We start from the raw sequence: 16,686 nt of genomic DNA on the forward strand, positions 1-16,686 counted from the left end.
TGGGTCAGTTTACAAACAAGAAGTTGAATCTACAGCACAGCAGACATCAGACCAAATTGAGAGATGTCTTTTCCTAAAAGAACACAGAATACTAAAACTCTTATTCAGAACTAAATGTAGAACATCCTAAGCTTCCTCTTTTCCCAAAAATGTTTTTCTTCCCCTGATACATCCTCTTAGCTTCTGACCCTATGCAGTTCAGGGACTTTCTGAACCTGACAAAGCACTCAGATCACTGTGTTTGATCAGATACCTACTTTCAAATACTCTGCTCTTAGGGTATTTGTTTGGGAATGGTACACAGAGACTTGAAGCTGTGTTTCTTACATTCCACTCTCCTGAAGACAAAAGTGCAAACTGCTCTGTGTGAGCCTTTTCCTATCCCTCTGTATTTAAACAAAAGATATCAGTTTTATTTTAAATGAAAGATAGAAAAACCTTTGAAATTTGGGAATGTTTTATGTGATAAAAAATATGTCTAACTAATCTTTGCACCTCATTGCTTCATGAATATTAATTCGTTCATTTTTCCCCAAATCCTTGTGGGACAGCAAGTAATTGGAATTTCAACAGATTGTTAAAAATATTTACAACATTTGAACTAATTTTCTAGTTTTAAAGCAAGGAAAAGAGGCATACAGTGATTAGGGTGAAAGAAAATGAGGTTTTGAGCACACCTGATTTTTTAAACTATGTAGCACTCCACTACATTTTATTCTCAAGATAAATGCCCCATTTACTTTAGAGATAGCTGAAAATGTCAGCATGTCTACTAATCTAACTGCTGACTTTGAAATGGTGCACTTTGAAATAAGTGACCCCCTAATGATCACCTATAAAGAGCCTGAAGTGCTGTGGGTAGTGTTAAGAGAAGCCATTAGACACTGGCAAAGACAAGGACAGAGGGCAAAGTGATTTGGCACCTTTAAGTACTACTCCTGTGAAGCCACTTACTCAACAGAGGCCATCTGCATTCACAACTTAGCTTCCAACCTTCTCTACAAAATAAAAGCAGTTTTAAAAACTACAGGTCACTATGCAAGCCTGAGTTCATTCTAGAAAACAATTTATCTTGTACAATGAAGATGGTAGAATTCCAGCAGGAAAAAAATCAAGTACACAAGGAGCTAAACGAATATTGTCCTGAGAATTTCTCTTTTTGTTTGTTAAAGTTTTTAGTGCTTTATTTTGCAATTTAGTAATTTTATTAACTTAAAATCCTGACTAAAGCTGGGGAAGATATTTTGGGTTTTTTTAAAGGGAACTGAAAATACAGAAGTGGAAAAATATATTCATCCAGATATTTAATTCACCAAAACAGACCATCACTATTGTTTCCTCTCTCTACCTAGCAAACCAGTATAAGATGTTTTCTCTTTCCTATCTTAGCTTCCAGTTGTAATTTCATTGTACATTGTACATTGAAGTCTGCTTTCCCAGACTCCTTTTCTTGCTGTAGCAGGCTCCTTCCCGTTCTCCATTCTGCCTTGACTAAGAATGCAAATCTCTGCTAGCAAAGAAAAGTCTCAGTTTGAGCCCACAAAATTACAGCTAGTCCAATGACAGTAATTTAGTTATAGTGTAAAAGGAATCTGCAGGGAATTTGCTGCTAGAGTCTACAGGGATCTGGGTGAGTGTGTGTCACAGTGATTTTCTATGATTTACAGTTTTAGCACAGGAGAAAAAAATACATCTTTGATTTTGTTCTTGCAAAATGCTGAACAGCACTGGCTGATGTTTAAAGGAAAGCAGCCTGAGGGAGATGCCTAGCATTGATTTTTGGTTTTTTGTAAATGGTAAGGCAAAGAAGTCAGCATTAATAACAAATACCAGTACCAGTTCATTGTAAGGCTCAAGATTCATGATGGAATTGTTACATAATGATAAAACATATATAAGTCCACAAAAAGAAGGAAAATTAGAAATGAAGTAGTCTAAAAATACTTCTCTTTCTCCAACTACAGGCAGCTAAATCACTGTGACTGTAGTTATTACATATCAAAGGCACTAACCTTCACTTTTTCCCATTCCACCCTCTCAATTATATACCAGCTGAATGCAAATATGTGCAGGAGAAACAATGTGAAAGACTAATTAGAAGGTAATGCCATCTTAGAAACAGTTAAAATTGCATACACCACATTTCTACCCTGCTATTTTAGTATCTCAAATTCTGTGTGCAGAAGTATAATAACTACAGGCCTAATTTTTTTTACATGGCTCTTTTGAGTTCCCTTTGAAAACGTTACCCCTAGGCTCAGATTAACATCTTGTCAACAACTTACATGCTCATCTTTCTGAGGGTCTGACTCTCCTTATTCCCATTGCTCTTGTGGTCAGCTGAGTTGAATAAGTTGCGAGAAGAGCTGGAATGGAAGGCAGCATTCCCACTATTGCCAGCAGCATGAGTCCTGAAGGAGTCATCTGAAACACAGAGGGGCAGCTTAGACAAAGAACTTTGGTTGAAAACACTGCACAGAAAGTAAACAGAATGAGCTGTTTTTCCTGTGACAATAGTGGCTTATTTCCTATGGCACTAATCCGAAATTTTAATGCAATGGTTTCTACTTAATATTTCTTCAAGTATTTTTATTAAACAGCACCACTAAATAACTGGAATACACATTTTCAAAGAAAATATTAATATATTTAATGTATGTAAAGAGTGTGATTTCTTAGGCCGAACATTAGCTGCTTAAAATTTAGCTCTTTAATGTAATTTAACTGCCTAGTGGCTAATGGTAGTGAATTGAAAGAAAGGTTTCTCTAGGAAGCCATTCATCTCAATCTTATCTTTAAGCATCCAAACTCTTTAAAATTTAGTGGACAGAACCGCAAACAGTAGTTTCTCTCTCTTAATTCAGTAGGATTTTTACATAATGTGCATTCTCCTCATGTAAAATAGGTGGAGAAAAACTCCAAACTCAACCTTTTTATGATACCTGAAATTCCAACCAGGACATGACAAACTCAGTTTACTTTTACTGTTTTTAAATGTAAATTAAAACAAATGTGTAGAAAAAAAAAAAAGAATCTGAAAAATACTTACTAGACTAGCACTTAAATGCCCAAATCCATTGGATATCTATTATTCTGTTTTCTTTAGGAGAATGATACCTTACAGTATGCCTGCCTAATTGGGCCCATATGTTCAATAACCAAGCAAAAAAACTGAAGTAAAACACATTATAGTGACCTACTTACCACTAAAGGATAACATACAACTCTTTCCCATCCCTGGTACTGAAGATGTATATCCTGTAGGAGAACTTTTACTTTAAAAAACCAAACAGAACAAAACCAAATTGGTTATTTCCAAAAGTGTTCCTCTCAATTATATCATCCTGCAGTTTAATAGTATTGGAGGTTATTTCTGAGTTTATATGAAGAAATTAAATGAGAAAGTTTGCTGAAATGTATTTAAGAAATGTACAAAATTAGATTTAGCAATTCATATTGAAAATTACTTTTAATATATTATAAAAGGTGACATTTATTAAATTAAAAGGAATTCATAACCATTTCTAGGCTTCAGCATGCCTTAGATGTTTCTTCCTTCAGTTAATCAATTAAACAGAAAGCTGAAAATATAAGTCACAATTCAATGAGCACATCACTGCTTTCAGAGATCCATGAGCACTAATTTCATAAGAGCTGTCCATTAGCAAACATTTGCCTATGAGGTAAGCAATGAAGATTATAAAGATACTTAGGGCACTTGTCTATGTTGCTGTATTTTGGATGCAGTACTTGAGTACTGAAAGATTGGCTTCGAACCAGCTTGGATTTTTTTTCTTCTTTGCCTAAAATTATAAAGAACATTTTTTAATATGAATATTGCATTTCCTCAATAATTAAGAACACTTTTAAATATATTTTTCTGTCAATCTACGGTAAATGAAGGAACGAGATTATTTAAATACTTTAATTTAAAAAAATAATCCTTAAGTCACTATTTATATATTACAGAATGAAACAAAACTAAAAACCAGAGAAAATACATTCAGTTCTAGGAGAAGTATCTTTTCCTCTGTGCAGTAGGTGTAACTTGGGTCCACAGATGTCAGAAGCAGCTTTGCTGGGGTTTAATCTGATGATGTGAAATCAAAGTGTTTCAGTGAGTTTTTGAACTCTTCTTACCTGCTGATGTACCAGAAGAGCTTCCAGAAATAGAGAGATTGATACTTTTTGCCAACACTGATGATGTTTTACTGTCTCTACCTACAAAAAAAAAAGTCTGGTAAAATCCCTTCCCTCTTAAAACTTAAATTTTTATAAAAGAGAGGACATAACATATCAGTCCTGGAGCAAAGAGTAATACTATCTAATCCAGTGCTACTAGCACTTCAGAAATACCACAGACAAGTACTTACACTATAACTCAAAATGAAAAATAACAGAGAACTAAAACTGTAATGTATTTTATTAATAAAGCCAAAATAAAATATATGGGTTATTATATATTATACATAATATGAGGCCATTTTTCATAAACAACTTCATTAATACATAGAAACAATTTTTATATCCAATTTCTAAATCTCTGTTTATTGTATAAAGTGTCTCTTTCCTGCTCCTTTCTCTACTACCTTTGTAGAAGACTAAAGCATGCATAAACATGTACATAAACAAACTTACGTTTCTTTTCAAACATTTTATCATTAATATTTGTAGATCTTCCTTCATTTTTCTGCTTCTCTTTTTCTAATTGTTCCTAAAAGAATGAATAATTTTCTTAGATATTACTCAGGTAAAAGTAAATAAATGTGTTTCCAAGTAACAGTTCATTTCTACTCTCCTGCTCTACAATCCCTGATGAATATCCAGAGAACCAATTAAGTAATACAGAAAGAAATCAGGGTACATATCTCATTTTAAAACCACAATCTGAAGAAAGCTCAGAGTTGAAGTTCACATCTATAACTTATAATTAAAATTATGCCCAGCTTTTGGCATTTTTTATATTCAAAAAGATACAGACATTGGCAGCTGGCAATGTAAAAATGTTCTGTAACACAGACACCCTGAAAACAGAACAGGCAACACTTTTATTTCATACAATTCAATGAAAATGTTTTTCTTAAATTTTAAGCTGTGTCACATATATTCAAACTTATAAAGAACTAAAATCTAAAGTTGATAAATCTTTATGACAAAATCAACTATATAAAATTGTTCAGGTTCATGGAATTTATTTGCCCTTCTGTAATACTACCCAGCCTAAAATATATTCCATTTGATGAGTAGATATCACACCAGCTTCAAAAAATTACACAATATTAGCTAATTTTCTATACCATTTTCACAATAAAAGTTAAGTGAACCATAATTGCTCTAATCTATATTTTTCATGCCATTCTAATTACTACCCAGTCAAGAAAAGAAAGAGGTAATTAATTCAGGTCAGGGTTGCTGGAAAATAGTTCCTACAAAATCAGCTACTAAAATGAAGGAAACTTACTAACATATTCAGTACTAAAATCTTTGGCAGTCAGATCATTTAAGTGGGTTGAGTGGCTCTGCATCTGTTTGGGACTGCAACATGTCCCAATTCACTGTGTGCCTCTCAGGTTCCCCAAAAGCATGGCTCTCACAGACAGTGCCAATGAGGCCTTTGTGATACAAAAGGGTGGCACAGATCGGTGGCCTAAACCATAAAAATTCAGGTGCTTTTCTAAACTGCAGCTGTAGAAACAGGGTAAAAATTGATGTCATCATACAACAACAGTAGCACTGGAGGCTCTTTTGCACCAGGCAAACCCTTTCAGTATAAAAGCATTAAGTGTATCTACCTGCAGACTGCCTGAGCCAAGTTCAAGACTTTGAGTTGAGTGTGTGTGCAGGTCTGAGAATCCAGCTGGCCCAGGACACTGGAAGTGGCAGGAAATCTATGGCTCAGGTATATTTGTTCATACTGACCTGCAATACCCATTGACAGCAAAGAGGACCACAAGGAGGAAACAAGGACATTTTTGGGACCCTCCTGAATCTCTTCTGGTTCACTACAAAGAAGTTCATTTACTACAAGTCAGATGAACCATGCTAACAATTTTAGGATCTTCTGAATCCTGTCAGCTGCTCAGCTTCTCCCACCTCAGGCTGGAGGTGGAGGGGAGGCAGCAGACAGGAGGACTGCTGTGGTCTAATTTAGGCTTTGTGGAGATGTGGTGAAGATACAAGCTGTGTGCTCAAGTGCCTACTGCACCTTCTGCTTTTCTCTCTTTCCTGGCTAATTGGAAAGCCTGTAACACAGAGCATTCTTTGGCTTCCTTGGGACAAAAGAAGTTATGAGGTTAATTTCTTTGCCTAGGGAAGCTGTATGTGAATTCCAATTCCATTGGTCAGTTTATCATGTTATACATGGTATTTCTCAAGAAACTCAAGTTTGCCTTTCTAATTGACACAGCACAATTTAGGTAGTAAAGAAAAATGTTACATGTTACTTTGCAGGACTTAACCCTATTATAAAGTGAAACCACACACAGATAATGAACCTATCAGGTCTCTGCAAAATACGCATTTCCCCTACCTTAAAATTACTGCCTCATTAATATAGAGCTAGAAACTTTTAAAATAATGACAGTGTACTGATAAAATATACCATTTCCAAAAGTAGATGTTCTTGTCTCTCTTTTTCTTGATCCAATAAATCATTTTCATAAAATCTTTTCTGAAACTTCAAAGTAAAAGCAATAAAAATAAAAAATCACTACATGAAACTGGAAACTAAGAGGAGTTTATAAGTATTAAAGTTAGTAAGTACTTACAGCATCCACAGAGATCTCCATTCTGTCCAATTCTAACACCGTCTACAAAGAAAATTAAACCATTATTTATTATTACTCTACAGCATGCCACACTATGAAGTAAAGAACTGCCTTTTCTTCCTACATATTTGAAGCCTATGCTTTTATTTTTGTGGCACAAATGCAGTTTAAAAGCTGCATAAAAGTTTAGCAGAGAGTATTCTCAGAGCCCTGCTGAGACTCACAATGAATAGATTCACAGAATATCTGTATGGAAATCAAAATACACTCAAGGAAGCACCACAGCAAGAATAGCTATAGCACAGGCATAGGAACCAGGACTGAAAAAAGCAACTCAGGAACCTGTGTCTAACTCAGAAGGTTCCACACAGGTTTTCACCCAGTCTCTCTCCTGCAGACTGGCCCTGTAAGGAAGCCATCTACTTGAGCTATTTCACTTCATGGTTTCTAAATTTGAGTCTAAGCATGGACATTCCTTAAAGATGTACTTTTTTGAATAGTCACATTAAAAAGACATTTGTAACATTTTAAAATCCTGCAAATGCTTTGTCTGTATATTGAAAAATATCTAGTCTAACAAGATATCTCTGTCTCACAAACCTGATGAGTTTTACTAGAATCAATATTCAATCTTTCTCTAGTCTTTTTTTTCATAAATGGTCATTGAGTCAAAATCCTGAATTTGAATCACTACAAAATAACTGCAATATAAGTAACCAAGGAAACAATTAACACTTCTAAATTTCACAGAACATACTATACTACATCATCTTTTAATTGTTCAAAATTACATAATAGAGAATGGAATTTTTTAATCTCCTGTTCTTACATTGAGAAAATCCACAGAAAGCATAACTTTAGTCATCTTAACTTTCAGTGATAAACCCAAGATTAAACGCTGCTTAAAAAGAAAAATGCTTACTCTTTTCACAATAGTCAAGACATCTTTGTCTTTCTCTTGACACAGAAGTTTCCTTATACATAATTCCAACTGCTGAAGTAAATGTTTATCAGTGGGAATCTTCAGAGTAGATTTGACTTTTGGCAACAAGCAGCATAGCTTCATTCTACAAAAAAAACCCCAAACAAACAACCCAAATATTCACCTTTTGATGCAGATGCTTAACATAAATCATTAATTCTCAATGCATTGCATGCTAGCACTTGACTCAAAATAATTAAGTGGTCTTATTTTTCAGAAGTGATTGTTGCTTATGTGTTGATTCCAGATATACTGTTTTCAAAAAGTCTCTATAGATCATGAATACAGTCCATAAACACATTTGGTTTGTCTGGGTTTCTTTTTAAAATCTAGAGAAATAAGGACACCTCTGGATTTTCCAATTGATATGCACACCTAACTTTATCAGTTACCTACTGACCTGCTTCTGGGATTTTCTAGCACCATTCCCACATTCCCCTGCATCTTTAGTACTGGTCATTCTGAAAGCTCTTTAAGTTTTCATTCAATTCCATTATTTAAGCAAAACATAAAACTTTTAACAGTATTTCTAATATATTATTTATAGCTCTTTTTCCTGTACACTGCTACATATTCTACATACCTGACATTTGCCACTGGGTCATGGGTAAGTTCAAGCACAGGTAAAAAGAAGTATTTACAGAAGAATGATTTTGAAAACAGTTCCATAATGAATTCACAAGTATCTAAAAAACGAAGTCTGTTCCAGTAACTTTTTCCTTGGCCCAGTTCTGGAAAATAAAAATTTGCAGATATTATCTGTCAAGTTTTCAATGTCAGATAGAAAACATTTCACAGGCTGACCTTTGACTTAAAGATGATAATCACAGGCATCAAAAGACATATTCTCAGCCTATCTCAATTCTTTCTTTTAGTAAAAAACTAACATTCTGAATTCAATTAATTCTGTCAGTGAGCACTCGAAAAAGCAACAGAGTGAGTGAACTACCTACAGTGTTAAACTAAGTCCTGTATGCCTTTCAAACCATGTCACAGAAGTATCAAAATTACTGTGTTAACATCAAGGAATGTTAATGAGAACTGTTAAAACTTCTAAGCTATCTTTAAAACACATAGCATACACCAAAACATCAAATTTAGGTGACTGATTAATAAATTAATTTCTGAGATTTATTATGCTGAAGTCTCTAGAGAATTTTACTTCTACAGCAGAACTCTGTTTTTTATATTGCTGCACCCACAACTTAGTAATTTTGGCTAATGGAAGTAGGGTTGAGGGGTCTTGGCATATTATCAGTTTCTGCATTGCCTCTTCCCCAAGCCCTTTATATAAACTTATATAGCTCCAGCTCTATTCCTCACATATGCACAGTACATTTTGCTGGTGATAATATGAGCAACTGAATGTCTTCGAAGCGTAGTCCTTCCGATGATGGAAGGAAATTACACTGAATAAATGTAACTGTAAATAGATCTTCAGCCAAAACTAACTTTCATTTCTCAGTAATGGAGGAAAGATCATCTCTTACGTTCAATCAGTTTCTGAATAACCTCGTGTCTCTGCTCCTGTTTGCGATTGTAGCGCAAATAAACGCACAGAGTCCGAGCAGCTGCTTTCTGCACTGGCAGGACATTCTTGAAAGAAATAAAAGGAACACAGTTAAATGTATCTGCAGGAGTATGACTAAAAACATTTATAGAATTAGAAGAAAAATAGCTAAAAAGTAGCCTAACTTTATGAATTTTTAAATAAATGCCATAACATAAGGGAGAATTAGGAAGTTTGGCCAATTCATGAGACACCTGCTTCTTTATTCCTTCTGCCCAACTTGTAGATTTAACTATTCCATAAGCACCTTAAAATATTCCATGTTTGGCAAGGCACCTTCTGTATTGCAGGTGTTAGAAATAAAATTTACATCATCTTCTTTTACAACAGTTTTATTCTTGAATTAACTCAGAAAAATTTCAGACTAGTAGCTCTAAATGAAAATTTATTTTAGAAATGCAGAGTTCTTTCATAAAGAACAAACGCTAATGTATGGAATCAGGAAAAAGCAGGCATATTTCAGAGGAAAAGGTTTTGATTTATCTAGAAACAAACTGATGATGAGCACAAGGAAAGGAAGAAGTCTTAGGTAGGAGAAAAACTGTCAATCCAAATTTTGCTCCTCAAATGGGGGCAAGTTTTCAGCAAAAAATCTCATAGAAATAATGACAGGGCTTGATATACCATATGAAAAGGATAGGAATTTAATACAACACAGGAAGTACTACACAGAGCAAATACCCAGTGGTCTAACTTGAATTAACAAACCAAAACAAATGAGAAAGCGACAGGTGGGCTCACATTTGTCAAAATGATTGTCAACATCCTGTGAAGAAAACGGTAATAGATCTGATCACTTGATATGATATGAGGGAGACAAGCATATTTTTGCAGTAACTTCTCATGTGTTCTCCATTTTAAAGAAGTCGCTGCTCTCTGTTCTGCTGTCGTTAATGCAGGAATCAAGTCAGGAATAGAGAGTAACTAGAAACAGAAAGATAAACAATAATTTTACATTCTCAAGCTGTGTGTCTTGTCACTATACTTAAAAAGAAAATCACAACAATAGAAGAAGGGAAGACTAATACAAAAGGTATTTTAGTACCTAGCTAAATACACTTTCATCTCTAATCCCTTCTCCTGACAAAGGAAAACTAAACACCGTTCTCTTTGGAACACCCTTTTACAGATATTAAAACCATTACACCAACTCTCCTCGGCACTCTCTTTCTCAAACCAAATGAATACCAATTCTCTTTTATCCTCTTAATCTTTGCAGTTATTGTTCTCAATCCCCTAATTAGTTCTAGTAGGAATTAATTTTAGTAGGAATTGTACACTTTTTCTCAGTAGAAGGCAAAGAATTTTTAGTAGCCAAGCTAAATTCCCTTTAATATTAAGAAAAATTAAACAAACTGCTACACCTGGCATTGCATTTTCTATATGTTATATATATTTACAGCTGTAAACAACTGACAAATTCAAATTTTTGAATTACACTGTCAACTTCTTCATGTACAAGAAAATAAATTTCTTCAGTTCTTATACTACTGCAATATCTCAATTTATCATACATTTAGGAAGTATGCTCAAAACCAGCAACCTTTCTGTTCCAACTTAGAGGTGAGGAGTCAGGGAATAAACCATCATCCAGAGCCACATACAATTAAATTAGAAAAGATGTGAGCTGAGTACAGATCTCTTAATTCAGTGTCTTCACTTCAGGAAATAGATTTTCTTCTAGCAGAAGCCTGAAAATGGCACCCATGAGCAATTGATACATCCATATGAAAAAATTTAAATTAGGTATTAGCTATTAATCCTTTAACACAAAACCAAGTTTTGTTTTCACTTACCTGTGGTTAATTAGAAAAAGAACATGTATAAACTGTAAATTTTCATATTAACTCTAATCTTTCCAAATTTTTTTAATGTTAAAGCTTATAATGTCAACAATAAAAAAAAAAAGAAATGGAAACTTTGTATCTCTTCAAAGCAGAAACTAATCATGAAAGCCTCTTCCTACAAAATTTGTCTGAAATTTCTTACTACCCTCATTTAGAAAGAAAATTTGAAAAACCCCATGAGAATACCTACCTTGCTTTCTGATCCATTGTTTTCTCCTCGATTAGTCATTAGTTCAAGGATTTCAGGAAGGTGACCTACTAGAGCATCTAATACCTATTTAAAGAAAGGCTGCATGAAAGAGGTCTGTAAATTAACTCCATTTTTAACTCTCACCAACATATCCCTGCTGACACCTTTTTCTACTGCTCTCTCATATTGAAAGGAAAATGGAGATTAGTTGCATTGATGACTGATATTTTAATGCAGTAAGTAATATAATCATTACAGGTCTCAGTTTTTATTTATGTGATCAGACAAGTTTTCTAACTGGAGTAGTCTAACTTACTACCAGAGAAACCAGTATCAGAGGAAATGGTCATTTTTTTCTTGAACATGTCTGTTTTTTACATCCTAAAAAGTCTCACTGTGCTAACTGCAATATAACTGATTCATGTTCTATGCAAGTTGCCATGGACCAAAACTCTTTCTGGAAATCTTGATCTTCAAACCATACACAACTTCTTTATCTCCTCCTCAAATGGACAATAAAAATGAAACAAAGCAAAAGACCTTGAATCCTATCAACTATTACTTTAATATAGTACCAAACCCAAAGCTTTTTAGAGTTTGCAAGGTAATAAATAATTATTACCTACAATTAACTATTAACTATTGACCTACAGTTAAAACTATTTAGAATTAGTATTTTTAAAAGCTAATATATTTAGTGTGGGTTTACTAAATTCAAACACCTTCCTATTTTCCTCCTTTTTATTCACAGAAGGCTGGCGTCTTTATGGAGAGTCTGTGCAATAGACGTAAAAAGCTGTTAATCATTTCAAATTGTTACTCTACTATGGTAGTGAAGAGTTATTAAACATGAAGATTATCTGCCTCGATGTAACAAGCAAAAAAAGCTCCAGTAAAAGTGTATTACCTCCAGTGACTCATCCTGTAACAGTGTAACCAGTTCTTTATGTATTGTATACACATCAGAATTTAAAAGCTTAGCAACCTAGAAAATGACAGTAAGATAGCAAGGTGAAACATTTAGTTCTATGGCACAACACTGCTTTCTTACTTTACAGCAAGCATGAAGAGACACAGAAAAAAGTGTTTAATATCAGCTTCCTAAAGTTGTGTACTTTCCCCCGATCACACTAAAAACAAGCTTATATAAAGAACATGAGACAAGAAACAGGTCTATTATCTAACTATGAAACATTCTTTTGGAATTAACTCTATTCACATTTAACAAGAATTTTTTACACTGCACTGCAAGGCTAGAAATTTCCTTGAGGAATATTCAAATGCTGTAAATTAGGAGAGTTAAGAGTCAGCCTGCTGTATAATTTACAGAAGATGAAATGCAAAATTTTCTTATCCTGTGCTGGATTTTAAGTTTCCCAAACCTTCCACCTGAAGTTTCCACTCCTTACTCCTTTTGGTTTTTGACTGTGACTGACTCATGTGATTCATAAGTCTTATGTAGATTTTTAAAAAACACCAGCAGTCCATCTCCACACTATTAAAAAGCTTTTATAGCAAGCATAACACAAACTTGAGGAATGAGATTTTTTTTTGCCACAAGAAATATTTAGATGATTTTTTTTAATGTTCCTTTAAGGCAAGTGAAAATAAGAGCTTACTTCCAATCAATATGAAGCTTTAAGGAAATGGCTACAAGGACTTATATTTTTTGGAAAGTAATCCAGCTAGCAGGGAATGCCATAAATTACTCATTTTTGCCTGTCAGGTGGTTGCCTAGTTAAACTGTTAAAATTAAATCAACAAGAACTAAATGTACATTTAGACTAAGGTAAAATTTTACAGGTTTTTTTTTTAATGAGCTAAAATACTTTCCTTATATTCAGACAGTACTTTAATAGTGCTATGCAGCTAAAACAAAATATTATGTAGAATTGGTGCTAATTTTACAATTTCAACAATTATGTTGGACTATCATTCATTAAAACAAGATATCAATAGCTAATGAGAACTGGAAATCCATACATCTTTCTTACAATGGTGGAAGTAAAGCCATTTTTCCCTCTACTATTCATTTAAAAGTTTTCAGCAAACTGCTTAATTTACCAATTTCCCTAGAAAAAAAATGGGATCAAAGCTAAGCTCAAAGACTGAAACACAAGTGTTATGAAACACATTTTAATTTCTGGAATTCACTCCATAGAGTTAATAATACCTATGCATTTGTACATTTTTTTCATTGCTCCTTACAATCTGACCTAGCAGTAATCTCTTGTAGACAAATGTCACACAACTTAAATAAAATAATGTGTGTAAATGGGCTATATACCGAGGTTAGAAGGAACCAAACACCCTTGAAAAACGAAATCATTTCAATACGTTTTCTCATGTCTATTTTGGTTGAACAGCCACAAATGTAAGCTTAAAGATGAAAACAAAATAAAATAAAACTATGTGAACAGTAACAAAGAACCATTGTAAACTTACTTCAAAGAAACTAATGGCCATGGTATATCTGACAGGAACTTCAGGGTCATGACAAAGGCAGAAGAATACAGAATAAAGTTCTAAATGGAAGTTCTTTGGATCCACAAAAACAATCATGGCCTGTGGAAGGATAAAGTCCTTTTTAAACTACACAGCTAAAGGATGACACTAGCAGATATTATCAGATGAACTTGAGAGGTAACAGGTTGTTATTTTACAGGGAAGTGTGGAGGTTTTGCTGGCCTTGTTAAAACACAGGCACCAGGCAAAATCCAGAGTTGAGAACTAAACTGAATTAACTTATCTTCCAGACATGCTGCAGGCTGTTTTTTTGAAGATAAAGACTAAAACCATGAGATATAAAACTTCAAATTTATAAATATTGCTAATGTTTCTGCACTCTAGCAAAAACTGCAAATGGATACTTCAAAGACAAAGAATGTTTTAGCAAGCAGCAAAGGAAGAATCTGAATTTCAATATGATTGTGTTTGTACATACCTTGGTTTTGCTCAAATAAACCAACAGATGTCTACCTACATTTTTGCTTCTGTGTTTGCCTTTAAAAGGCAGAAGAAAAAATAGCTGTCTACTGGCTCTTGGTGCAAACATCTTTTCATTGAATACAAATGCAGAATGTCAAAATACAAAGTAGATTTACAGAAATATGACTGGTGTATTTAAAGACCTCACATAAAATTGAAAAGTCTTTCTGTACTCAGGCAGGAACATGACTAAAACATCAACCTGAGCATTCAGTTTCAATCTCCAACTCCCTAGAATGATGTGACACACAATGAATGTGGAAGTGTAGATTCAAGTGGTTTGAAACTGGGGACTCTGTTTCACAGACCTTTTCCCAAATCCTTTGTGCTAAGTTTCTGGAAAAAATGTGTAAGAAAGAATAAGACCAGTAAACTCTTAGAACACCATTTCCTCAGTCTGAATTTGCCAATAATTTTCTGAGGCTCTGCAAAAAGTAGTATTTCCTAACTCTTTTGCACAAGCTCACTAACTGAAAGTTTGCAGGAAAGAGCTAAATCTAGCTAATAACTTGGGAATAACTCCTCTATCACTTGTATAGTCCTATATAGGGAACTATATGTACAACACAAATTAATATTAAATATTAAATTAATATTACTTACTGGAAAATTGTAAGCACAGTTCTTCCTCACTGAAATATACTTCTTTTCCTGTTCCAGAGTTTGCAGATGTAGTTGATTATCATTATGCCCATTTTCCTGCTGTAAACCCAGTGTGGAAAGCTTCTTGTAAAATTCCAAAAACCGCAAGTGCTGTTCAGGAGTAAAAATGCCTCAAAAAAAGAAAAAAAAAAAAAACCAAACAAAACAACAAACTTTCCTCATTACAAATGCTATTAATAATGTACCCAAACAAATCTCACTTTAAAATCTATCAAATAACTTGATTTTATCCCTCCTCTTCCTCCTATCCCCCTTGAATCTACTACACACAAGTACTCAGAACAAACTGGAATGTAATTAGCAAGAAGAATTAAAAAACTACAAGTACATTAGTAATAAGAGAATAACCAAGAAAAGGCTCAATTTTCTATTCCAGAAGGCAAGGAAAAGATATCATTGATTGGTATCAAGAAGGCTGAAATTCTCAAGAATTTTTCTTTTCAAATTCCACTAATATCATCAGGCTGAGTACAATTAATAACTCTGACAAAAATTCAAGCTTTAAGTAGAGAAACAACAGGTCAGTGGATCTTAAACAAGAGGTTTTCAAAATGTGCAGTCAGATGTGCTTCATTCCAGTACTCAAAAGTACTAGTTGTTGAAATCTTAAATAATAGAATAGAAAAGGGCTAAAGTGGTACTTATATTTAATAGCTGGAGAGGGAAAGGACAAGCCATATAATTATGTAAAGCAGGCTACTTTCACACCTTTGAAAAAATTGAAACAAAAAAAAATCTACTACTAAATACCAACATACACATACACCCACATATATCCTCTCACAAAAAATAACAGTGGCCAACATGGTAAAAGAAAAACTTGTCAAACTGATTCAATTTCCTTCTAGTATGGGATAACAGGACCAGTGAAACAAAAGAGGCAATAAGGCTCATGACTTTCACAAGGGAACAGGAATGATAGATTAAAAACTATAAAAGTGCTCCAAAACTGCTTGGAAAAACAACTAAGAGAAAACTACCCAATACTAGTGACAAGATAGGCAATGGTATAAAGTAAGTTCTATCCGAGTTGTGGTACTATTTGGTATTTTCACTGACATTCTAGATGCTAGACAAGAGACTTTGCCTATTCAGAATTCTGAAAGCATCAACCAAGGACAGAGACTGCTTATTCTTCAGGAAGACAGAGTTAAAATGATCTTCAGTAACTGGACATATGGTCTTAATACTATTATTCCATTAGAACAGCAGTAAGGTACCATGCTTGGCCTGATCTGCATCACCTGCACAAGGACAGGAAAGAGAAAGACTAGCTGCTAGATTTTTTTTCAAAGGCAATTTTTCATACTAGAAAATGTGAACAGCAATGTATTTGGCAAGATGTGTGAAGAAATCCTTTCATTCAACTGTCCTAAGGCGTAATGCTCTGAGCAAAATATGAACTTGTCAGATGGAGTTCAGAGGTGAAGAAAGATCATGAGTTAGTCATTCGACCTAGAGAAAAGAAGACTGGAAAAACATGATAAACACAGGATGGACTGTTCTAGCTCTCTGTCTCTGAAAATAACATTTTGACACTGTGAAACAGCCATTTCAAATAATCTATAGTGAAGCAATGGTCACTTTGATCATCTCTAGAATAATCATGAAGGTTCATTTTAAAGACCTGTAGGAAAGATCAAAGGTTTTAAGAGTCTAGAGGAAAATTATAATGTAAA

The 16,686-nt window shown here is 34.0% G+C and overlaps 1 protein-coding gene across 3 annotated transcripts in view; it reads right to left on the reverse strand.

Moving 5' to 3' along the window:
* The window catches only part of PPP4R4 (protein phosphatase 4 regulatory subunit 4), a 59,180-nt gene that overhangs the window by 3,876 nt on the left and 38,618 nt on the right, over window positions 1-16,686 (reverse strand). For 2 of the 3 annotated variants that reach the window (XM_071426553.1, XM_071426556.1), the window contains 15 exons: window positions 14,948-15,117; window positions 13,802-13,921; window positions 12,264-12,341; window positions 11,357-11,440; window positions 10,061-10,243; window positions 9,240-9,345; window positions 8,333-8,480; window positions 7,690-7,834; window positions 6,768-6,809; window positions 6,602-6,676; window positions 4,639-4,714; window positions 4,141-4,221; window positions 3,710-3,803; window positions 3,205-3,275; window positions 2,286-2,424 (listed from right to left, as the gene is read on the reverse strand). In XM_071426553.1, coding sequence (XP_071282654.1) covers window positions 2,286-2,424; window positions 3,205-3,275; window positions 3,710-3,803; window positions 4,141-4,221; window positions 4,639-4,714; window positions 6,602-6,676; window positions 6,768-6,809; window positions 7,690-7,834; window positions 8,333-8,480; window positions 9,240-9,345; window positions 10,061-10,243; window positions 11,357-11,440; window positions 12,264-12,341; window positions 13,802-13,921; window positions 14,948-15,117 — 1,612 coding nt within the window. The remainder of the gene's footprint in view (window positions 1-2,285; window positions 2,425-3,204; window positions 3,276-3,709; window positions 3,804-4,140; window positions 4,222-4,638; window positions 4,715-6,601; window positions 6,677-6,767; window positions 6,810-7,689; window positions 7,835-8,332; window positions 8,481-9,239; window positions 9,346-10,060; window positions 10,244-11,356; window positions 11,441-12,263; window positions 12,342-13,801; window positions 13,922-14,947; window positions 15,118-16,686) is intronic. The other variant, XM_071426555.1, reaches the window with a different exon arrangement.

Source organism: Agelaius tricolor, unplaced genomic scaffold, assembly GCF_023055355.1.
Source record: "Agelaius tricolor isolate 1412-34295 unplaced genomic scaffold, bAgeTri1.0.p SCAF_5, whole genome shotgun sequence".
In the NCBI taxonomy this organism is placed as follows: Eukaryota; Metazoa; Chordata; class Aves; order Passeriformes; family Icteridae; genus Agelaius; species Agelaius tricolor.